Source organism: Lissotriton vulgaris, chromosome 2_2 (assembly GCF_964263255.1).
Source record: "Lissotriton vulgaris chromosome 2_2, aLisVul1.2, whole genome shotgun sequence".
NCBI lineage: Eukaryota > Metazoa > Chordata > Amphibia > Caudata > Salamandridae > Lissotriton > Lissotriton vulgaris.
The window spans coordinates 93574276-93600073 of NC_141688.1; the positions used below are offsets into that span (position 1 = coordinate 93574276).

A 25798-nucleotide genomic window follows, 5' to 3' on the forward strand; every position below is an offset into this window, starting at 1 on the left:
ATAGGAGCTAACAGAATCCACTGGAAAGAAAAAATATAGCATATAATACTGGGTTAGCACTGTTGAAGAAAGCACTAGTAACTACAGTCCAAAAGACAGTGGGATTGGCCCAAAGAGAAATCAGTGGTCTGCCGGTGTGCACATGAAAGCATGTTACTAATTGCATTAAAACTCATGGGGAGTGACAGATGGGAAACAACAGTAGCGGCCATGTTGTTTTGCTGGGTATGGATGCGTGGCTATGGGTGACGTTAGAAAAGGGTCAAATGGTTTCCGACTGAAGCCATACAGTTTCACAAAATATACAGTTTTTTGTGCTGTACTGGGTTTCGTGGCAATAAGCTCAAAATACAATAATATAAGTAGCTCTTGGGCCAACCAATGTGGTAGGAGCCAGTAAGAATTGGGAGAGGCATCTCAAAATTAGGAGGTTCAATGTTGGGAAGGATCAAGGTGTAATAGTGGTAGGGTGTCAGGATATATTCAGGTTTAAAAAATAGTTTAATGTTAGGAATTTTAATATCTTTTCATTTGCATGGCGGGCCGGAGTAATTGGTGAGTAAACCAAGTTGTGGGTCCAGGTTAGGAGAGGGTGGAGGACCTGATTATGAGGAGAGGAGAAGTAACTCATGGTGACACTCAACAGGTCGTATTACTATGGAAAAAAGGAACATGTCCAAATGCTGGAGTGGTTTCCAATGTGGAACATTTTGAAGTATCAGTGGAATACATAGTATTCTACAAAATGACTTACAGTATATAAGATGGTCCATGGTTAAACAAGAGTTTGAAAATATTTCACATATATTACATTCTGGGTGTTTACAGTATTGCAACTTATAGAAATTATAAACCAAAGATCGTAAAGACAGACAGGTATACAGATTGTTGATTAAGTTGCATATATAACTGTAGTGTCTCTTTTCTGTGATGGTCTAGTACTGTCTGTGGAGGGTGGGGCTGGTCCAGAGGTGTAGGTATGTGGTATGGGCCATAGAGTGGGGGAATATTGAAATATGGAGAGTTAAATGGATCTGTGAATTTTTAGTAGTCTGATAGCCAATAGTGCATCACTGCATCTTTATTGAGTCCTGTTTTGGTTTGTGCCCAACCTCAAAATCAATTCACTTTCTCGCCTCTTCATTCTCAGTTCCAAGTTTTCACCTCTTGAGCCAGGGATGTAACGGAGGCCCACCACTGCCCCCGTAGTGTGGGGACCTCCAGGGTTTCTTGTTGTGGGGGGGGGGGGGGGGGGCCTTACCCTCTAAGCCATGCCATTGCATGCCTTGCAGAAGGCATGCAATGGCATGACAAATTGTTAAACACTCAGGAAAGCCACTTTGCTTTCCCGGACAGGCCCCTGCAGCGTAGGAGTGGTGGCAACCGTTCAAGGGGACCCCAATGTGCCTAGGCCAATGAATGTCTGTGCAATCTTGGAGATGCCGGGGTCCCTCATCACATGCTGCAGGGAGGCCCCATCATTTTGCGTGTATTCACTATGGCTTGGTTTGTTCCTGTCCAAAGAAGGTAACGTTTGAATTATATTGATAGTGTTGTTGGAAGTGTTCTGTCAATGGAGGAGTAATTTTAGGTTTGTTAATATTCCAATAATGTTACTGGATTTGGATCCATTACAGTCTAATTGTACTGCCTACACAGATTAACTATCATCATGATTTTGTTTCTATTCATTTTGTCCCCATTATATCTTTCTATTATTGTTTTTATATATACATGTAATTGTTGTTACTGTCCAGCCTTAAAAAAGCTCTAGGCCTACAATCCAGAAGGAGTGAAATGTGTTGGTTGCTATTGTGAACATTTTACCAACTGAAAAAAAGAAATACAACAACAATAAATAAGAAGAACAAATTATACTAAAAATCAGTTTGAATGTACTTATTGTATCTCCTATTGTTTGTAATTGTGATATTCCACTAATAACTGTATTCCCATACAAAATCATTGACTATGCCTGTACTTTTCTGGGATTATTCCTGGTCTGCAGCCTAACCTCTCTTCAAATTCCCATCTAGCCAATATGTAGTAAGCTCTACTTGACGGCAGAGCCACAAATGTTTTGAATTGTGTTCAATTTAGAGCTTAAACATAGCTGTATTTATTGTTAAATCAAGATTTTATACTACCTTACGGAGCTTCTCTTTCACAGTTTATGCCATGGAAGTCAAAATCTTGCGCATTTTGCTTCATCTTCAATTTTCTCCTTATCCTGAGGAAAGAACAAGTCTGTCAGTCACTTTTGACATAAACGTTCAAGATTTTGTAACAGTCCTGACATAACAATTCCTGAGAATCCTTAGCTTGGTAACAGATACAAGTAAGCCCTTTAATCCTTGCACATGAATGGAAAATATCTGTTTAATAATAAAGTAGTGACTAATGAGGTGCCCTTCTTTTGATAGCCGGGTGTAAACCCAATGTACTTAGCCTCTGGTAGGTTAAAGTCCTGTCTCTTAATTAGTCCAGAAAAAGAGGAGATGTATACATTTTTGTGGTAGGTTAGGCAAAGAGTAAATGATATGTTAGGTGCCAAATGTCAGATTTCCTATTCAAGCTGCCTATTAATGTTATGCTATGTTATCAGAAGTACAGTGCACAATGATCACATAAAAATGTATCCTACTCCTAGCACTAGGATACTGCACTCCATGGAAAAAGAAGAAAATAAGCACAACAGAAGATCAAAACCAACTAGATCTGCTGGAACATCCAGGTTTTCAGTTTTTCTTTGCACAAAAGAAAACAGGAGTCCATCTGAATGTGAGGGAGCAATGCATTCCAGCATTTGGAAACAAATAAGGAAAGGCATTGTCACCACAGCCATTGCACGCAATATACAGGATAAATAGAAATGTAGCATTTGCCGGGCATATATTACACTGCTGTTTGATAGAATTGAATCTTGCCCTCAAGATACCCAATGCCAGACCCATTCAATGTCTTATGGGCAAGACACAGCATCTTGAAACTACTGTCTTCTGAACTGGAATCCAGTGTAAGTCCTGCAGATGTTGGGGCATGTGGGCCTTTTTTTGGAAGATTTATAATCAGCCTGGCTGCTGATTTCTGAAAGATTTGTAGTTGGGCCAGTGAGGCCACAGAGATACATCAGTAAAGTACATTCCGATAGTCTAATCTAGACATCTTGAGTAATCAAAAATGTCAAAGCAGATGCATTGGTAACTGGTGACATTTGAAAGTGGTGAGGCATAAAAGATGGGGATAACTTTTGTAGAGAGAGAAGCAAGCAAGCCTAATGGACAATCCTGGGGGCCCGGTTGTGTCCTCCTCCCATGAAAAAAAAGAAAAAAAATTGGCAAATGGTGCATTTTTAAGCGAATGAATTTAGTGAGAAAGCAAGGTTTATACAGCAGTGGGAACGTACGGTCTTGAAAAATAAAACACATTAGAAATTGCCCCATATGTTATTGCATTAATATGTTCAACAGTTACTGGAATATGCAAATTATACAGTGCGACAACTTTAGCCCTTTAAAGCATGTGCTTGCCTGGTGTCTTGCACTGCATGCGGCATCCCCTGGAAGGAAATGCTGTAACCAGGTTTTGGGAAGCACACATAACAGCTGGCTGCAATCAGTCATATTGAAATATGTGCAGAAAGGTCTGTTAGTGGGATGGAAATAGTGGTGCTCTCTAAAAGCCAAGTATTCGCAATCGGTCCACTTCATTGGGAAAAGGCCTGCGACTCTCCCAATTAGCAGGGTGTGCGGGACGTTCTTGGAAATATGAATTGCAATGACAAAGAGGGGTGGCTGTGCTCCACACAGCCATTGTTTACAGGCTATCTAAAAATGTAATTCACACAGCTGTCAGCGGTGCTTACCAAGCTGATCAGGGATCAAGGCCTGTCCATTTAACGCCTTTATGAGCTCGCCACAAAAAGGCTGTTAGGCCCAATAGAGTCTCTGTTGGATGATGGTCCAGTAAACAGTACAAATTGTATGAGCTTCTTCACTCCCTCCCCACCCAGGGCTTTCGCAGGTCTCCCTCTTCTTTTGAAATGGGTTCTTCTAGTAATGGGGCCTTTGCCTTATCCCTGACCAGAGACTTTGTTCTGCATCAGTGAAAGACCAATTATCAGAGCTCTCTGTTGGGTTAGACATATCATTTGCACTGTATTGGAGGCTGTGAGAGATTTCTCACCCCCAAGTCTCACGTCCTTGCTGAAACCATTAGCTCTGGCGCTGAACAATGTTGGTACACACTACCCACCCCTATTTGGCAAACCTCTGCCGCTTTTGTGCAAATGCAGACATTTCACTTAAAAAAGTCCTTGGTATCGTTTTTGTGACTAGAGCGAATCGCTCTAGAGCAATGAGTTGGAGAAGGAACTGCTTCCAACGTGCTATGTTGTCAAAGGAGGATTTTTAAAGTCACCAAGAGTCACTTGTTAGAAACATATTTAAAGCCATCTAAATGGTGTGTTGTGTGGAAAGCACTATGGAGAATGGCCTCCCTACAGTTTAGGATGATTTAATGGCAGCGAGACGACGTGCTCAGCATCATAGGTTTGTTTGTTCCAGTACCTAGAGTGTGGTTAAACAAAACAATATAAGATAGCCGACCAGATCAAAATGCACACTTAGCAGTGCTCATCACTCCTCCTCTCTGGTGCAGCTGCTGTCATCAGAATAGATGGCCAGCCACTCCCTCAGAGTGCCAAAATGATAATAAAATTGTTTTATTATCATTTTATTTTTCATGCTTACATTTGTTGGCTCTCAGCCAGTGGGGTGATGCTCTTCTGCCCTAACAGGGGAGCTGACGCCGAGTAGATGGTTTTCATTCTGCCTATTGCCTGAGACATAGTTTATGATCAAGAATACCTGTCCGATTTCGTACTGTATGAGAGGTCATAGGCACAGCCCCCAGTTCCGAAGACCAGAGCGGAGTATGAGGCAGCTGAAGTAATTCATGCCGCAACCACTGTCATGCATTTCTGGAAATTGGGTTAAAGAGCAGAGACTTTATTAAGGATAGTAACTATAATTTGAGGATCATATGTGTAGGAGATTGTCTCAATACCAAGAGAGAGGATTAATATAGATGAGGAAGCATATACATGCAAAGCCCTTAGACACCTACATAACATTGTCGTACTTGTGGGCACAAAAAGAGCAAGAGAAACTGCTTGTGTTCTATCAGCCGAGAATGATTTTTTAATTTTTTTAATTTTTCTAAATTTCTAAAGCGCGAACAAATACCACGAATGGTGTCTCGGCGCTGGGCAGACAGAGAGGCACTTCCTGTGCATTATTGAGTGAATAGCCATGTCTTCACTTGCCTTCTGAAGAGCAACAGTGAAGCGCTGGTTTTTATGTGATGGGGCAAGGAGTTCCAGAGCCTCGAGGCAGCCACCAAGAAGCGTCTATCTCCCCAGGTGACTGTTCTCACTCGTTGAATGCATAGTGATGCGGAAGAGGCAGATCTTAGCGCTCTTTTGGGAACATACAGCTGCAGTGAGTCCCTAAAAAAGTCGGGTCCTTGGCTATTCAGTGCCCTGTATATAATACACAAAGCCTTGAATTTTGTTCTCTTTTTTACTGGGAGCCAGTGCAGTTGGTAAACGACTGATGAGATCGGCGCAAACTTGGGAGTTTTGGTCAGGATTCGCGCCGCGGCGTTCTGCACCATTTGTAGCTTTTTGAAGACCTGCTCCTGGGCATTCAGCAGAAGCCCATTACAGTAGTCCACCTTGGATAGCACCAAGGAGGACATCAGGGTTTTCCCTGCAGACAGTGGAAGGTAGGGTAGTAGCTTTTTCACTTTCCGTAGAGTGAAGAAGGAAGAGGAGACTACTGCGTTAGCGTGATTAGTGAAACTTAGTTTGTTGTCGAACAACACTCCTAGGTTTCTAACCTTTGAGACTGGGATAGGTGGATTGCCCATTTCCGGTGGCCACCAGATCGGAGACCAAGATGGTTTTAGGTCTCCAAACACCATTACCTCGGTCTTATCGGTGTTTAGTTTTAGACAATTACTGTCCATCCAACGACTGATGGCTCTCATGCCAGTCTGAAAGTTGGCTGCCACTTCGATCCCGTTCTTATGTACTGCCAACACCAACTGAGTATCGTCGGCGTACGAAGTCACTCCCATTCCATAGGTTTTAATGACCCTCGCCAAGTCCGACACATAGATGTTAAAAAGTGTCGGACTCAGCGAGGATCCCTGGGGGACTCCGCAAGGCAGCACAAACGTTGGTGAATAGAAGTTCCCCATCTTCACTGACTGTTCTCTATTGGCCAGGAAAGAGGTCAGAAGTTCCGCAGCCCTGCCCTTTATGCCCATGGCTTTGACACGGTCGATCAAGATGTTGTGATCGACCGTGTCAAAGGCCGCTGATAGATCTAGCAGGATCAGAACAGCCGAACCGCCCTGGTCCATGATTTGTCTGATCTCTTCAGAGGCCTTGATGAGCGCCGTCTCCGTTCCATGTCCTCTCCTGAACCCGAAATGGGTGTTATCTAACAAGTTGTTTTGATCAATGTAGTTAGCCAGCTGTTTGTTTATGACTTTTTCAAGTATTTTTGATGGATAGGGGAGGGCTGCTATAGGGCGGTAACTTTTTAATTCCAAGGTGTTAAGGGTTGGTTTCTTTAAAAGTGGCTTTATTATAGCAGTTTTCCAATTTTGGGGATATTTTCCTGTTTCACAGATGGTACTGCAGATGTTCTCCAGGATTGGTGCTACCACATCGGATGTTAGTTTGATAATGGTTGGTGGGCAAGGGTCAAGAGGGGAACCTGACATAGTAGTTTTAATGAGATCTTTTATTTCTGGCAGTGATGGGGGGATAAATTCATTCAGAGATGAGGATGTGAATTCTATATTCTTGGTGTTATCTGACAGTTCCTCATTCGTGATGTTATTAAATTTATCGAAGATTTCTGTTACCTTGGTCCTGAAAAAGTCAGCCATTTTATTACAGAAGTCTTGGGAGGTTTCAGTGGTATTGGCTGTTGGTATCATTGTTAGTGTAGCCACTGTCTGGTATAATTGCTTACTGGAGTTCTGTGCTCTTTCTATCTGTTCACAGAAATATTTGCTTTTTTCCAGTCTTAGCGTCTTTCTGTAGTCTGATAGCGCTTGTTTGTATCTTTCTTTGTCGTTGTTATCATACTTAACTCGCCAGCGCCTTTCTAGATTGCGGCATTTCTGTCTTTCTATTCTTAGCAGTTCAGAGAACCATGGGGCTGATGGTGTTGCACGATTTAACCGCACTCTTTTTAGAGGCGCTACTTGATTAAAGGTATCTGTAAGCCATTGGTTATAATTATTTGCCGCTAGTTGAGGGTCTGATGCTATGGGTGATTTAGTATTTCCAAGAATCTCGGCTAGTGTGTTCATATCTATATTTTTCCAATCCCTACTGAGCCTCTGTTGCTTTTTTGCCGAGGGTTGATTTTTGTGTTTCTTGACACAAACGTAGAAAACCACCACTGCATGATCTGACCATACAATGGGAGTTACAGTAGGGGGGGCAATGGCCGGGTTATTCGTGAACAGTCCGTCAAGAATGTGACCTGCTTTGTGTGTGGGTGAGGTAACCAACTGGTCTAGGCCAACGGCCTTAAGGTCCTCAATCAGACTCAGAGTATCTTTGTCTAATGTATTTTCTAAATGAAAGTTAAAGTCTCCGAGTATTGTGAAGTTAGAGACTTCTGGCACTGTTTCTAGTAAAGTGCTAATGGATTGGAGAAAAGGTGTTCGGGCCGCTGGGGGACGATAGAGCAGGACTCCATTGAACACTTGGGTGGGGGAGAGCGTGATAGAGAAAGATAATGTTTCAGCAGGGATGGTGATTGAAGTTCCGGTTTTTACTGCTAGGTTTTGCCGTAGGATTATGGCGAGGCCGCCTCCTTTTTTTCCGGCCGGTCTGTCTTGTCTGACAATGTAATAGTCCTCAGGGACGGCTGTCACAAGATCGGGATCAGAGGCCAAGTCTGCCCATGTTTCTGTTATGAACAGAATATCCAGTTTGTGTGCGGATATTAATTCGGCCACCTCTATTCTTTAACAGTGTTTTGGAGCACACATACACTTATATAATAAAAGTACAATTATAAAACACAAAATAGACAGTAATCACTTGGGCTCTTGTTTTTCTCTTCTTTTAATATCATCAGATCCTCCAATCCCTTATGCCAACGCGTTTCGCCGTGATAGGGATAAACCTACGGCTTCCTCAGGGCTGGAAGTAATACAAAGAGTGCAATTATAATATCAATCTTAAGCGCATTACATTTATGCCATAGAGCCCACATTATTGACAACCCAGTGCAAAGGGCTATTCAAACCTACAGCGTGTGTGACACATTTCTACACAAGCCGAACACTTTAAAATATCTTTTGGTCTTAGATGTAATCTAAATTTACATTCAATACAGAACATTATGATCATTACTTCTTCCTGTCATTGACATACTATCTACATGTGTTTGTTATCACATGCACATTCTTTCCATCCAGTTCACTGTGGTGTTGTGTCCACACTTTTAAGTCTCCTAGCTATAACCAAAGTGTGTTTTATATCTATGTAACCCATGTGAAAATAATAACTGCATCTTTCGACGCAAATACCTTTAGGCTTCTTTAAATGTGCTCTTGTCAAGCCAAAAAAATATATATAAAATCTCTTATTATTCTTTGACGATACGAGGCAACGGTCTTTCATTGCATTTGATTTGATCATTTACTACCATATTTCAATCAATGACTCTTATCTCAATAAAGGTAAACCTCCATATCATGTCCTTTTTCTTCCATGAAAATTTATTTTATTCAATGACGTAAAAGTATACCAAATCGAAATAAATATATGATGTTCTATTTAGTACACCATGTCACAATCCCTCACTCCCAGATTAAGTTAGTGAAATATCTCATGGCGCCCTTCCCTTACCTTCCAAAAGTTACGTTTTCGCGTAACTTGATCCCAAGTCAGCTATAACCATATATCATCATCCAACTTCAAAGTGTATTCTCAAAAGCAGCTGGTGTGTAGCATTAACATCCTGAAACATGAACCCATGGAATACCATATTGTTTAAACGAACCTCGTAGGTTGATAAAATGCAGGCAACACATTGTCAAACTAATCAAAAATATCCCTACTGTTTGTTTCCAACTCCATGTTTATCCAATGCTTAAAGCTGCCGCCGGACAACACGGACTACAAGTCCATCCAAAATCCGGGGGGGGGGGAAGAGTAAATAAAGAAAAGCGGATTACCCTTCAAGCGCCTAATATCGTATTCCTACGGAAAATAGAATAAAATGTGAGATCCTTCCGTACCTTGGCCGTTGTTCTCATCCACTGAGTACAGGCGAGGACAAACTGGCTTCCGGGTTTGCGTCAAAGTAGCTTGTGTTCGAAACTAAAAACTTACTCTTACAATCCCCGATTTTTCTGCGCCATCTTAGCATGGTGTACCAATATCCTAGTAATGGCAATAAATATGTGTAAAAATTACGATTCCGACCTCTTATCCATTATGAGGTATACTTTTTAAGCATTTAAACTTAAGAGCACCATTTATATTAATCAGTACTTATAACTATATTTAATTATAGGCCGAGCAGTAATATTCGTTCGTCACACAATCGTGATCGGCGCCATCTGTGAGTGTTTAATTATATATATCGATTGACCATTTCTTCACCCAGCAAGCCTCCTCAAGATTTTCTTCGCTTGCCAGTCTTTGTGAGAGATTAAAATGCAACTTCTACATCGACCATGCCTCGATTATGAATATAGAACCATATTTTACCATATTTCCAGAATTTAATACTGGTGATGCCCTATACTTCCTAAACTATTTAGGCATCCACATAATAGCCCAAAATATTAAGTATCCCATATATTGCTTTCATTCGAGGGTGATTACAGTTTCATTTAAACTAGTGTTTGCTGTGTTTTGCAGACAGCCCGGTGGCAGTGGGCTTGTTTGCTGACATTGAGTGAGTTGAGAGAGAGAGAGAGCATCTCTCTGTGTTTTTAGCCTTTCGCCCCGCTGAATGCGAGCGGTGGCGTTTTCACGCAGCGCACTGTTCTTTAAATTGTACTTTTAACCTCACCTTTTGTTGTGCAGGGCTCTAACTCTATTTTCCGCTTTTCAGAGGCGAGTGGCTGGCTGGGGGCTGTCTGTTACCTCGGGCTCCCAGTGACAGCGGGCGCCATCTTTGATTGGGCTTCAATCGGCAAGAAGCTTCCCTGAGACTCCACCCTCGTCCTGCCCCTATTTAGGAGCGCGTTTCACTCCTCTGTCGGTGTTTTGCAGACAGCCCGGTGGCAGTGGGCTTGTTTGCTGACATTGAGTGAGTTGAGAGAGAGAGAGAGCATATCTCTGTGTTTTTAGCCTTTCGCCCCGCTGAATGCGAGCGGTGGCGTTTTCACGCAGCGCACTGTTCTTTAAATTGTACTTTTAACCTCACCTTTTGTTGTGCAGGGCTCTAACTCTATTTTCCGCTTTTCAGAGGCGAGTGGCTGGCTGGGGGCTGTCTGTTACCTCGGGCTCCCAGTGACAGCGGGCGCCATCTTTGATTGGGCTTCAATCGGCATGAAGCTTCCCTGAGACTCCACCCTCGTCCTGCCCCTATTTAGGAGCGCGTTTCACTCCTCTGTCGGTGTTTTGCAGACAGCCCGGTGGCAGTGGGCTTGTTTGCTGACATTGAGTGAGTTGAGAGAGAGAGAGAGCATCTCTCTGTGTTTTTAGCCTTTCGTCCGCTGAATGCGAGCGGTGGCGTTTTCACGCAGCGCACTGTTCTTTAAATTGTACTTTTAACCTCACCTTTTGTTGCGCAGGGCTCTAACTCTATTTTCCGCTTTTCAGAGGCGAGTGGCTGGCTGGGGGCTGTCTGTTACCTCGGGCTCCCAGTGACAGCGGGCGCCATCTTTGATTGGGCTTCAATCGGCATGAAGCTTCCCTGAGACTCCACCCTCGTCCTGCCCCTATTTAAACGGCCATTATGTGTCAGCGCAGCGGACGAGCGCAGCGGGTGCGACGGAGGCGCGCTGGAGTTGCGCCTGAGTTAAGCCCGTCTGCGCCCGTCCGCGGCAGGCCGGGGCACGGGGCACGTCACTCTGCTCCCCGCCTCATCTATTCCCGTTCTGCTATCATTTCTCTTCATAAACCTCTCCTCCCTCCCCCCGAGGTCTTAGTCAAGCATGCCGTATGCGGCTTGCCCGCACCCAGGAACTCCTTTCCTGAGATCATTTTTCCACCCCCCACTCACAGCCCCCCGGTCCCGGTAGGCAAATCTCGTCCTTCTACTTCGGGACTTGCCCCCAATTCCCCCTTATCTGTGATGTACCTGAACACTCGGTCTCTGGTCAGCCATAAAACTGACATCTTCTATCTCTTAGGATCGGAACAGCCTGATATCTTGTTCCTGTCCGAGACCTGGCTCACAGATGATTCCTCCCCTGATATCCTGGTGGCCATCCCCCCAGGATATTACATACTGCAAGCCAATTGCCCCTCTGGCAGAGCGGGCGGCGGGGTCGCAGCCATCATTAGTCACTCAATCAGGTTTTCCCCTGTGTCTACCCCCAGCATCCCTATGACCGACTGTCTTGCTCTCAGGCTGGAGCAACCTGGGTCCTCTCTTGTATGTGTCCTAGTTTACCGTCCCCCCCAACCCATGCCAAACTTTTCAGTCCAGTTTGGGGAGCTCATCTCCCAGCTAACTATCAACAACACCAATGTTTTAGTTCTCGGTGACTTCAACTATTGGCCATCGGACCCTCACGAAACCCCTGATTCCTTCGCCTTTTCCGATCTTATGTTGGGTCTCAATTGTACCCAACACATACACACACCCACGCACATTAAAGGTCATATTTTGGACCAGGTATGGACTTCCTCTTTAGATATCTCCACTCCCCTTGTCCTTCCCTGCCCCTGGTCAGATCATCTACTCATCACCCTTTCCCTTGCTAAGCCTCCCCCGGCCAATATCACCCGAGAATCTAACTTTCTGGCACGTAATTGGAACAAGGCCGACCTCAATAAATTCACCTCCCTCCTGAGTTCATCAGCCCCCCCTATCACGGGACCCATCACTTCCATTGACTCTCAGTCTGATCACCTTACCCAATGGCTTGTCTCTGCCGCTGACTCGGTGGCACCTCTAAAACCTGTTAAGATGCGGCGCAGTCACGACGCCCATAGGTGGTTCACCGAGGAACTCAAGGCACTGAAACTTAGTCTCCGTCAGGCCGAAAGACGCTGGCGTCGAGGATATACCCCCGAGACAAAGGCTGTCTTCTCTTCTCAGCTGAGGGAATACAAATCTGCTATAGCCCGGGCTAAATCTAGCTACTTTTCCAACAAGATTCTGAACTCCACCAATAAGTCCAAGGATATTTTCTCTATTGTTGAGGAACTATCCAACCCGGCTAGAGTCACTATTGCCCCGCTCCCCTCCCAGCCTCTGTGTGATTCCCTGAATCAGTTCTTTGTGGACAAAATTGTTAAAATCAAAACCAGCATCTCTGCTCACGTCTCACCTGCCTCTCCCCCTGCCAGCACTCCCTCTCACCACATCACCCACACCCTATCCCAGCTTCCCCTCATCTCAAAAGAGAATTTTCTCCCCCTCCTGCTCAAAGTCTCTTCTGGCTCCCCCAGCGATTGTTGCCCCCCCTCTGCCCTGCGAGAAGCTTTCACTTCCTGTCCGGACCCCCCTCTAGCTCTTTTAAACAACTCTTTAACTATGGGGGTGGTTCCGGCCTCCTTCAAACGGGCAGAGGTGGTCGCCATTTTGAAAAAACCTACGGCTGATCCGTCCACCATGAGCAACTATCGCCCCATTTCCCTCCTCCCCTTCCTCAGCAAAGTCCTGGAGTCCCACGTCACTCAAACCCTTACTTCTTTTATTGAGGACTCTTGTGTTTTGGACCCCCAGCAGGCTGGGTTTAGACCTGCGCATTCCACAGAAGCAGTCATCCTCTCTGTGATGGACGAACTACGCAGGGGCGCCGACTCTAACACCTGTCAGGCCCTGGTTCTTCTGGATCTGTCGGCCGCCTTTGACACGGTCGACCATGATAATTTGGTCGACCGTGTCAGAGAGGCTGGCATCCAGGGTACAGCTCTGGACTGGGTGCGCTCTTTCCTGACCCATCGCCATCAAGCTGTCAGGCTGTCCCAGTTTTCCGCCTCTCAAGTCGAGCTGACCTGTGGTGTCCCGCAAGGTTCCTCTTTATCCCCTCTCCTCTTTAATTTATACCTGGCCCCGCTAATCCGTTCCCTTCGTCGATTCAATGTCTCCGCGTTCAACTACGCGGACGACATCCAACTGGTTTTCACCATCGACTCTAGTGACCAATCTATCTCCACTTTCCAAAACAGCCTCTGCTTCATCAGTGATTGGATGGGCACAAACCATCTGAAACTAAACCCCGACAAGACTGAGCTGGTCCTTGTCGGGGGGCCCTCCAATCCCTGGCACTCTTCCTTTTGGCCTGCCAGTCTTGGCAGCCCCCCTTGTCCCGTCAACTCAGCAAAAAGTCTGGGAGTTGTCATAAGTAACGATCTATCTATGACACCCCAGATCAGCGCTGTAGTTTCCTCCAGCCATTTCCAGCTCAGGAAAATACGCAAAATCTCCCGCCTACTTACCACCGATGCCCTTACTTTGGCCCTGATTGCGCTAGTCATGTCTAGGCTTGACTACGCAAATGCACTATACGTAGGCATTCCTGCATACCAACTCAGGAGACTCCAGCTGATCCAAAATCAAGCTGCTCGCTTGATTTACCATCAACCCAGAGATCAGCACGTTCAACCTCTCCTAAAAAGTCTCCACTGGCTTCCGGTCTCTGCCCGCTGTAAATTTAAGCTTGGTTGCACCATTTTCAAATCCCCCACTGGTCATGGTCCCTCCTTCATTTCTTCCTTGCTCCACCCTTATGTCCCTTCCCGCACCCTTCGGTCATCCCAATTGGCATTACTTTCTGTCCCCAGATTCAAGCGGAAGAAACACGGTGGCCTTAGGTTTTCTTTCTTAGCCCCGTCTTTTTGGAACTCCCTACCTTTTTCTCTTAGGTTGTCCTCCCCCTACTCCACGTTCAGATCTTTCCTCAAAACGCACCTGTTTACTGTAGCCTACTACTAGTGGTCATCTTCTGTTATGTTATTTTCTGTCTCTCCTCCCTGCTCCCTCTGTACAGCGCCAAGAAACCTAATGGTGTTAGCGCGCTCAATAAATTAATTTAACATAACATAACATAACATAACAGTGTTACATTAGTTCCAAAATCAAGTCCTCATGACCAATCTGTATGGTTTTAACTGCATCATGAGAATCCATAATTATTCACCCAAAAAATATTGTAGTTCCTGATCAAAATTCAGGCTGTCTTCTAGGGCCCTCAAATGCATGACAAACCTCGCCTCATGCCTCTGCAGCTTAAGCTCCCTGTTTCCACCCCGTGGGTCTGATTTAATGTGCTCAATACCAAAAAATCAAAAACCTTTATTGTGTTCCTGGGCTGCGCAGTTGTGTATGTGCTCTGCAATAGGGTACCTTATGTCATTCTGTTTTATCGCTCTTAAATGCTCACTCATACGTTCCTTTAACATTCATATTGTGCTTCCTACATATATTTTAGTACATTTACATTCAATGATATAAATGACATATTTGGGGGGCGCTAGGTGGCGCACGTCTAATATGGCTGCACACCTGTGAGGCTCTGGAGACCTGGTGAACAAATCCGTCATTAATCCACTTATCTACTTCTACTTTTGACTGCTGTTGCCATCCGATTGCTCCTGACACCTGTGTGCTGTGGTGGTGGCAAAATCAGCGCTCTGTGTGTTCTCTGAAGCTTCTGAACTGCCCCGCTGTGGATTGGCGCTGCTGTGGGTCTTCCCGCCACTTCCCCGCTGGGCATCTAAATTCACACGAGCACCCCGGCTCTCTTTGTGGTTGTGGGCCTCCCGCCGTGAGTTCCGTCTGGAGCGGAGAGCCTTCCACTTTTCTATTTTGCTGGCCTCCCTTGGCCCTGTGGAGTGCACTGATACAAGAGGCGTGTGCTGGGTAGGACGTTGCCGGCTGCGGTCACCGTTGGGCTGCGGGACTTGCTGGTGCCCGCTCCGAGATCCTTCTCTCCTGCCGGAGGCCCTCTTTCCTGCAGACATCCATCACTGCCGGAAGGAGGCGGGAGCGGCTACCAACACGAGCGCTTTCCGCCCTGCGCACGGACACTCATCATCTCTCGGATTTGGTGGCTGCCTGCCGACGTGACCTTCGCTGCCCCCCATCAACCTCCGCAGGTATTTCTAATTCTACCATCCCGGCGGTCGTGTCTGCTCTATACAACGCGGCACGCATTTCCTGCTATAAAGGGGACACAAGCGCTTTGAGCCCCCCACTGCTCTGCTTTGTGGATACTGGCATGTGTGTCCCCGAATAGACTGTGGCTACCTATTTAACACACCAGGGGATTGGAGCAGGCACTGGATGCTGTGCTTGATCACTGCTTGTGGAGTGCATTACGTGGCTGCACTGGCTGAACTTGCTACAGATTCCTCTGCCCACAAGTTTGCTGGTGGGTTCCTACTTACGTCTCCACATAGTCGCTGCATCTCCCTGGGCTCCCACTGCTTTGAATTGTGTATACTGGCATGTGTCTCCCTAAATGGACTGAGGCTACCTAGTCAACACACCAGGGGATTGGTGCAGGAACTGGGTGCTGTGTTTGATCACTGCTTTTAGAATACACCACGTGGCCAGTGGCGGCTGGTGACATTTGAAAGTGGTGAGGCGTACAATGATTGTCATTATGCACCGTAGCGAGCAATCGTAGCGAGCGAGGCCGAACAACCTAAGGAGGGTTCGGGGGTGTCCCCCCCCCCCGAGAAAATTTTGAAAAAATAGTGGCCAAATGGTGCATTTTCAAGCAAATTTGAGAAAGCAGGAAGGTTAATAAAGCAATTGTGAAAGTTCAGTTATTACATTAATAAAGAGATGTCTTATAACATAGGTAGCTGCTTATTCAAGCTTTCTTTCACCCCATAGTCCTGCAGGGTCTTGATAAAAGACAGACAAGAGAAAAAGCAGCATGGTCCTCGACCAGGAAGACACTCATATTTCGTTGGTAAGAAGTCAAAAGATTGGCCAAATTGAAAACCTGAAATGCAATATGCAATCCAACAATTTGCAAGTACATCTCATCTATGTTCAACAAGCCATGTTTTACCCATGATTGGAATTGTGAATCACCAAATAAACTGCCACTGCAATCAAATTCAACCAAAACTGTGGCTCAAGTTTACATATTGGCAGAAACAATATAAAACAGAAACACAGTCTAAATAACTATGAAAGTGACACATAAATATTGACCATGCAACTCAAACTCAGAAATTCCAGATTCAATTCACTGCCAAAGCAGGCCTCCAGTCCCACATATCATTTCATGTGGGCTAAGTGCAGTCTACAATGCATTACTTGCCAAAGCAAATTAACATTCTCTCATATTTTACAAATTCCTGTAGCAGTTACCCCAAAGCGGGAAAAGATTTTACATTCCAACATTCAATGGTCTGTTCCAGTGTCTGATTATACTAGAGATATCACAGCCACACAGGTTTTGTATGTAGGAATACTCGTTATACCCCTCTCTCTCTTTCTGCCACACTCTCTCATTCTGGCTCTGCTTAGCTCCATCTCTCTCTGTTTCACCCCCTCTCTCTTGTTCTCTCTAACAATCCATTGCTTCTCTCTCCCACACACACACACACACTCTCTCTCTCTCTCCTCTCTCCCATTCTGGCTCTTCATCTTTCTTTCAATTTCACTTCATCTCTCTTGCTTTATTTATCAATCTATTCTCTCTCTTATGTTATCAATTACATCCAGTTTAGTTCCATTACACACCAGGTATGACATTTTGGTTCACAGGTGCGTCCTGTGTCTCTTTTCTCTTTGCTTTCCATTGACTTTATCTCCAAGTATCTGTTTTCTCTTTTTCTAGGCCTGTATCTCTTTCTTTCGTTTTATCTCTATCTACATCCATATTTATTTAGGTCTGTCTTTCTCTTCTTTGCACCCTCTTTCACCCTCTGTGTCTGTCTCTTAATTTCTCTCTACTGTCTCTAGCACTCTTTGTTCTCTCCCAGTCCTCCGTAGTCACACTCTCTCAGGGGAGATCCCCATCACTGCCCAGATATAAACAGAAACGTAATCAGAGAAGTAACCAACAGACAATATTTAGAAGAATATAAACACCCCGTTCATGGAACTGTTACTGAGCAGGTAAATAACCTTTGTGAACAAACATGCAAAGGAATAAAACAAACAATCTCCTACTAAACCAAGGCTTAAATGGGAAATTAATTAAAAAAAAGTGGCAATAACTCGAATAATAAATTGAACCTGTCATTTCAAAATTCTCAAAACAGAAAAGATGAGCTAGAGCAACGTGTTTCTTCACCCCTCTTATATTTTGTGACTGATGTGTTGGAAACATTTATAAACAAACTGGAGACCTTTGCTGGGACGGAAATAGCCTCCATTTTCTGTTTTGGTAACCAAAACGCAAATAATCGAACAAAGGCATCAGTTTTCAAAGGGAGTCAACAGTATTCTAATTTACCAAGCAAATATTGCAAACAAAATAATTCAGAATACTTTGTGGAGAAAGAAGCAAACTTTGCAGTGCCTCCTTTTAAATTTGACGATCACACACCAGCCCAAAAAGGAAAATGTATGTTATGATACCTGGCACGCATGAAATTAAAAGCAAATTTGCCACACGTTCCATCTAATCCACAACTTTCTGCATACTTTGCATATTTTAGCCAAAAAAACGTTTCTAGCTAAAATGGATAAAATGTTTTAAAAAACATACTGCCACGCATGTTGTAGGCCTTTTGTCACACAGAGGCACCTCTCATTTCATTGCAGACTGCTGCATTTAGTAGTTAAACTGATATTAATACGGTGAAATGCTTGCATATATTGTATTAACGTGTAAAAACTACAAATTAGTAAAGCAGCATTGCTTCACCACCAAAACAAATTTTTGCTGCATATTTAGTCAACCCTGCCACATTATTGGCCTCACCTGTTGCTTAATTCTTGCGGCCCTGCATATAGTTTACCTAATATGTATCACCATGTGTCCAACCTAAAAGGTGCAATATGTCTGCACTCTGCACACACAGAAAGTACCTTTTCATTCATAGAAAATTGCAAAATGTAAAACGAATTTAGATTTGGCACACTAGCAATGATATGACAGTGAAAATGAAATAATAAAAATCTGCTGTCAAGCTATGCTTGATGTGTGCCAAGTGTAGTTAACAGCTGCCAACCAGCATGGCACCCTCCAAGGAAAAGGAAAATAATGTAATACTCCTCATTGTTTCGAGTCCCGGGCATTAAGTACAGGGGCTCTCATCTGCGCTTCTTACTTCTAAATGGATAGTGTTGTCTGTAACAAACATACGGAAATTGGTTATAAATAGATCAATGTGAAGGCTCCCACCACCTCACTAAGGATCCTAATAATGTTTTAAGTTTAAATGTTACCAAATCAAGAAGACTGGTAGCCAATACTTCCACACGGTTTCCTGTTGATGGGATCAGCGTAGTAGATTCTGTCAGAAGCAGAATCAACTCGTTTATAAGAGTTTTAGTTATTACACTCACACGCACGAATTGACATAAAGCCTAGCTTTATCACTGTAAGAGGCTCTCGTTTTTATGAGGGTACAATGCAGCCGTGGACCTACAAACATAGACTGAATTATACTCCTGTGTTTTAACATCGTAAGGACTCACTAGATCTTTATGCAATTTTTAAGGGAAGTCAAGTCAAGTCAAGTCAAGTCATAGAATTTATATAGCGCACTACATACCCAGAGGGTTTCAAGGCGCTTAGGAAGGGGAGGAGGATTACTTGTCAAATATCCACGTTTTAAGTTGCTTTCGGAATGCTAGGTGGTTCTGGGTAAGGCGAAGGTAAGCGGGGAGTGAGTTCCATGTTTTAGCAGCCAGGTATGAAAAGGATCTGCCTCCCATGGTGGTATTGTTGATGCGAGGTACAGTGGCGAGGGCTTGGCTGGAAGAACGTAGTTGGCGGGAGGGGGTGTAGAAGGACAGTCGTGAGTTGAGGCATTCTGGACCGATGTCGTAGAGTGATTTGTGTGCGTGGGTAAGCAGTCAGAAAGTGATCCTCTTATTGACGGGTAGCCAGTGGAGGTCTTTAAGGTGACCAGAGATGTGTTTGTTGCGTGGGATGTCTAATATGAGTCTGGCTGAGGCGTTTTGGATTCGTTGGAGTTTCTTCTGGAGTTTTGCGGTAGTACCTGCGTAGAGGGTGTTTCCGTAGTCCAGTCGGCTCGTGCCCAGAGCGTGGGTGACTGTTTTCCTTGTGTCGGAGGGGATCCAGCGAAATGTTTTTCTGAGCATGCGAAGAATGTTGAAGCAGGAAGAGGATACGGCGCTGACTTGTCTGTTCATTGAGAGTGAAGAATCCAGGATGACGCCTAGGTTCCGTGCGTGGTCTGTCGGGATGGGTGCTTTTCCGAGGGCTTCCGGCCACCAGGAGTCGTCCCATGCAGAGGGGGATGTACCTAAGATGAGGACTTCTGTTTTGTCTGAGTTCAGTTTCAGACGGCTTTGTTTCATCCATTCGGCAACTTCTTTCATTCCTTCGTGTAGGTTAGTTTTGGCGGTGCTGGGGTCATTGGTGAGAGAAAGGATCAGTTGAGTGTCATCCGCGTAAGAGATGATGTTGAGGTTGTGTTGGCGTGCGATGGCCGCGAGGGGGCTCATGTATACGTTGAAGAGGGTGGGGCTGAGTGAGGATCCTTGTGGTACGCCGCAGATGACTTCATAGGCCTCGGACTTGAATGGTGGAAGGCGGACTCTCTGGGTTCTTCCGGTGAGGAATGAGGTGATCCATTCAAGTGCTTTTCCTTGGATTCCGATGTTATTGAGGCGTTGTAAAAGGGTTTTGTGGCAGACTGTGTCGAATGCCGCAGAGAGGTCAAGGAGGATGAGGGCGACTGTGTCTCCATTGTCCAGTAGAGTTCGAATGTCGTCTGTTGCTGCGATGAGGGCGGTCTCAGTGCTGTGTTTTGCTCGGAAGCCAGATTGTGAGGGGTCGAGGGATTTGTTGGCTTCGAGGAAGGCGGCGAGTTGGTTGTTGACAGCTTTCTCGATGACTTTGGCCGGGAATGGAAGAAGCGAGATGGGGCGGTAATTTTTGAGTTCAGTGGGGTCCGCTGTGGGTTTTTTCAGAAGGGCGGTGAGTTCAGCGTGTTTCCAGTCTTCCGGGAAGGTGGCGGAATTGAAGGAGCAGTTGATGACGTCTCGGAGGTGCGGTGCTATGACGGAGTCTGCTTTGTTGAAGATGTGGTGAGGACATGGGTCTGTGGAGGATCCTGAGTGGATGGAATTCATCAGGCGGATGGTGTCCTCAGTGGAGATTGGGTTCCAGTCGTTAAGGGTGTTCACGGGGGGAAGATGATCAGCAAATGGTAGGGTGGGTTGGTTTCCGGGTTGGTTGTCAAAGCTGTTGTGGATGTCTGCAATCTTGTTGTGGAAAAATTAGGCTAGGGAGTCGCAGAGGGTTTGAGAGGGGGTGATGTCGTTGGAGTTGGCCGAGGGATTGGAAAATTCCTTGACGATGTTGAAAAGTTCCTTGCTGTTGTGAGCGTTGTTGTCAAGTCGATCCTTGAATGCTGTTTTCTTGGCTTTTCGGATTAGTTGGTGGTGAATGCGGGTGGCGTTTTTGAAGGCGTCCTTGGTGCTGGTGGTTGGGTCTTTTTTCCAGGCCTTTTCAAGGGAGCGGCAGAGTTTCTTGGACTTCTTGAGATCATCGTTGAACCATGAGGCCTTCTTGCTGCCAGGTTTGTTTTGACGTTTTTTCAGTGGTGCTAAGGTGTCAGCGGTGTTGGATAACCATAGGGTAAGGTTGGCGGCGGCTTCGTTAGCGTTAGAAGAGAGGGCTGGGGTGTTTTGAAGGAGCGATGCGGAGATTTGGTCCGTGGTGATTTTGTTCCAGTTTCTTTGCAGGGTAGGTTGGAGGTGGATGCTGGGTTTTGGTTTGTTGTAGGTGAAGTGAACGCAGCTGTGGTCAGTCCAGAGGAGGTCTGTGGTGTGGCTGAAGGAGACATGGTTGCTGGATGTGAAGATGGGGTCGAGTGTGTGACCTGCGATGTGGGTGGGGGAAGTGACTAGTTGTTTAAGTCCGAGGTTGGCGAGGTTGTCCACGAGGGTGGCGGTGTTGCGGTCGTTGATCTTTTCGAGGTGAAAGTTGAGGTCTCCCAGAAGGATGTAGTCTTTGGAGGGGAGCGCATGTGGGGTGATGAAGTCCGTGATGTCTTCACTGAATTTTGCGCGGGGTCCTGGAGGTCTGTAGAGGAGGGTGCCTCTGAGTGTGGTTTTAGGGTCGATGTGGATCTGGAAGTGAAGGTGTTCGGAGTTGGCGAGGTTGGCGTCAGAGCTGGTTGATATGCAGATTGATTTCTTATGGACGATAGCGATTCCTCCTCCTGTGTGGCTGGTACGGTCTTTGCGAGTGATCTTATAGTCTTCAGGGATGGCAATGGTGATGTCTGGTGCGGAGGAAGCATTCATCCATGTTTCCGTAAGGAAGGCGATGTCCGGAGAAATGGTGTCTAGTAGGTTCCATAGGTCAATGGCGTGCCTGTGGACTGATCGGGTGTTGAGAAGGATGCATTGTAGGTGGTTGGGGTCGGGAGGGTTTTGCATTTGTTCCCTCCACCTGTGTTTTTTAATTGCCTTCTGACTCTTGCAGCGCGGCCGGCCATAGCCACTAGAAAACGCTGTGGAAATAGATGTATAATTGCACCTGATTAATTGGGATCGATCATGTATGTTGGAAGCTCAGGGGTCTGATGCTAAGAGCCCAGGGGTCTGATGTGGGCTCTACACGGGGTGGGGTCACAGCCTCTTAGGGCTCTGATCCTATGAGGGGGCTTTCACGGCCCCTCCCAGGCCTGACCCTCAGATTCACAGAGAAGCCCCTCTTCTACACTGAAGGTGGTGGCCAGGGACAGAGGAAGCCCATTTTCTCATATTCGTGACCTTTGCCCCGTGGCCTGACACTGTAGCTCTCAGCGTCTCTTAGGTGACAGGTGCCGCAGCATTACCCTTTTGGGATGCTTATACAGAGTCGATGTCTTTAGAGGTCGCTTTGTTTATTCACTGTATCTTCCGATATGATATGGGTTATATCTCTCGTGTAACTAAATTCCGCGGCAATCGGATGCCCCTGCGGTGTTTGGCCTCTCGTCCAGACTCCACTGTGTGCACTCATCCGATTGACGGGCACTTGTCAGCTCCTGGTGCGTCTGTCTGCACATCCTCGCGAGTGAGGCCCTACCGTAAAGAGATGGCTTTTAATACTTGATGCTGCCTGCTCCACTGATACCAACCTGATTTTATCCTTGTGATAAAAAAACTGCAGCACACATATGAGACACAACTGATGCACATGGACACGAGGGTGCACACCCCTGCACATTATATCCCGGATTACTTGGACAGGTGCAGAAGGCGACATGCAGACCTGCGCCTCTTTTCTCGTGGTGTGTTGGGTGAGAATAGCTTTATTAAAAAAAAAAAGACCGGTAATAAAACTTAATTGCCATGTCCTTTTTACTTTAACACACATGCTCCCTATAGTGATATTTAAATGACGCTTATGTACCAATGTGAACAAATTCTAAACACACGGCAATGCCACACGGATCTGCTCTTCTGCACGATGCTAGTGCATTAGAGGTGAAAAGGGAATCGCACAATATCTCAGTTTCAACCATCCACCGCACTGAGGATACACTCCGTCCTTTGCTGAAAGGTGCTTCTAAAAGCACTTTATTTCACGGTTTACAAGAGTATGGAAGTCCATGTCTTCCTTAGCTGTTGGCACATTTGCGATCCATTTCTACTGTTCATTAATCTTTAGTCAATTACTCTCCCCACCTTTAACGGGTTTGAAAATTACGGCACATGGGTCAGTAAACGACCACTTCTAACATGTCTACCTCGACAGCCCGCTGGGCTGAAATACCTGCCTTTACAAACTGACTCCAGCAGCTGCCTGTGGGTGCCACCGGTACCACAGCTCTGCCAGCTGATAAACACATGCCTGTCTTGAGTCACAAGTATATTGTCTGACTCACAGGTGCCTGGGGATGTTTATCAGGTCTCAGCACAGCCTGCAGGCACCTGCCTCCCCCTGCTGATCTCTGAACATCTTACTTCACCTGTGCCCCTCCCCCGCCCTTTTTGTGTACTCCGCACTCTACACCGCAGAGCACAATGAACACAGGAATAATAGGGTACATTTTTCACCAGGAAGCCTAGAGCCTTCAAAGTGTCAACAGAGCACTGAGTTCTAGCACAGCCAACCGTCATCAAGTACTACAGAGTGAAGAACCGAACCCTCAATACAAGGTAACGTTGTATAATACAACGTTACCCCTCCCCAGAAGAATCACATGGTCCCCAGGGCACCTCACTTGACCCCACCCCAAACTCCTCACATCAAACGGACAGAGTACTGATGCTCTGCCATACCTTTTAATAGCAGGACGGGGACACGCACTCAATGCGAGTCGACGTGAGGCAGGCTTGCATTTTCATTAAGCCTTTTCCCCATCTTTCCAAAGCTGCCGAAAGTGGAAGCAAGTAATATGTGTTCCCAAAGTGCGTATTCGTAATACTCTAAATTTTAAATAAAGTTATAATAGCCCTTTCTGGGCTCCGACAGCCACGCGCGGCAGCACCACCATCCTCGTGCGCGTGAACTCGTATTAGCCCTGCTCTTCAGCCAATCCTGGCGCAGTGGTGATGTTATGCCTGAGCTAGGATTGGCTGAGACTCAGCCAATCCTGGCGCAGGCATAACATCGCCACCTGGCCAGGATTGGCTAAAGAGCAGGGCTAATACTGCCCATAATGAGACCCGGCTGCCCCGGGTCTCTGCCTGTGTCACGGCTAGGGGAGGAGGAGGAGGGAAGGGGCTTTTTGCGTGTGTGCGCATGCGTTGGCAAGTCATGAAAATGACTTGTCCTAAATGCGCACACACACTGCTGCCTGCCACGACACGCTGCCAGCCTGCCACATGCCACTCACTGCTGCAGGCCCGCCCACACCTTCCGCGATCGCACTGGATGACGTCACGATTTGTGACTCCGGTAGCTCATAATTTTACTTTTGTCTCTCATAATTTTACTTTTTTTAGTGTGTCATAGTGTCAGACAGTGACAGCAGTGACGGTCGTCCATGGATGGTGGGGCAACGCCCCAACGCCTCCAATGGACGAACCGCCACTTCACGTGGCTGCACTGGCTGCACCTGCTACAGATCTCGCTGCACAAAATTTTGCTGCTGGGTTCCTGGTTATATCTCTATATAGTCGCTGCGGCTCCTAGGGGCTTCAACATACTGGTCCCTCCCTGGATATTTTGCAGTTTACGGCCTGCCCTTTCGCCGTGCTATAGCTAACTACGCTTTTAACTTCCTCATCTTTGGGCTGCTACCTACAAGCTTATACCTGCGGACGGGGGGCCCACTTTGGGCGATCCTGGTTGGCGGCACTTGCGACATAAACTAGTGATCTGCACCGTAACCAGAACGCCATGGGGAAAACTGATAATCAAAAGCCTCGACTGACATTCGAGAACAAGAAGGCAGCGAAGCGCTCCGCCTAGATGGATTCCGAGTCCCCGGATGTCGATCCCAGTCTGTCCTCCTCATCGGCACCTGTGGATGATGTTAAGTCATTTCTATTAGCCGTCCAGCACAGCCTGACAGACCTGTCCGGGAAAATGGACACGATGAACAACCGCCTAGACTTCTTTGTTCACAAGGTGGATAAACATGACGGCCAGATAAGGAGGCTGAAAGGTGCATCTCCGAAACTGAGGATACCGCATATCATTTACGGGAACAAGTCACAAGCATGGACAAGCTGCTGAAAGTAATCTCGTCCAAGAACGAGGACATCGAAGCCTGAAATCATCGATAAAACATTCGCCTCGTGGGAATTCCGACAGGATGGAGGATTATGTGGAGCGCCTTTTGAAGACCACTTTTAGAGCGGATTCCTTCTCCCCCCACCTTGTGGTGGAGCATGCGCACCGCTCCCTGGGGCCCCGTTCTCCACCTGGTGCCTCTCGGAGGCCTACTGTTGCTAGGCTTCTTAACTACAGAGACCGAGATACTGCCCTGCAAAAAGCCCGTGAAACCAAGCCACTACCATTTGAGGGAACTGCTTTTTCTATTTACCCAGATTTTACCCTGGCAGTCCAGGAGGTGCATCGGAAATTTCTTCCAGCAAAACAAAAACTGCGTAAAGCCAACATTGAGTACGCCCTTCTGTCCCCCGCCAAGCTCCGTGTTTTTCATGGAGGCAAGCAACACATCTTTACAAGTGCACAGCAAGTCGAAGACTTCCTGAAGAAGATAGCAAGAACCTCTCCACGACGAGACCGGGTCTCCAGGTCACCCTCTCCTTCCGGTAGCTGACCAGCATTATTATGATCGCGATCTGACCCCCTGAAAAGACGCTGTGGACTCCATTTGGACATGAAATAGTTTATTGCTGTGTACTAACGTCAACCCTAGGCTGCAGGCGTAACTGTGCTTGTCGATCAGCCTTGATCAGATAAGTGCCCTCAGGGCATGTTTGTTATCTTTTTCCTATTTCCTTTTCCTTCTAATAATAAGTCTTTGAATATATGCTGTTTTACGATTGGT

The 25798-nt window shown here is 46.1% G+C and overlaps 1 protein-coding gene across 3 annotated transcripts in view; it reads right to left on the minus strand.

Annotated features, from left to right (window-relative positions):
* Positions 1–25798, minus strand: part of NRG4 (neuregulin 4) — a 210993-nt gene that overhangs the window by 47116 nt on the left and 138079 nt on the right. For all 3 annotated transcript variants that reach the window (XM_086959356.1, XM_086959357.1, XM_086959358.1), the window contains exon 5: positions 2148–2230. In XM_086959356.1, the coding sequence (XP_086815482.1) occupies positions 2149–2230 (82 nt within the window). In that variant the 3' untranslated portion in view covers position 2148. The remainder of the gene's footprint in view (positions 1–2147; positions 2231–25798) is intronic.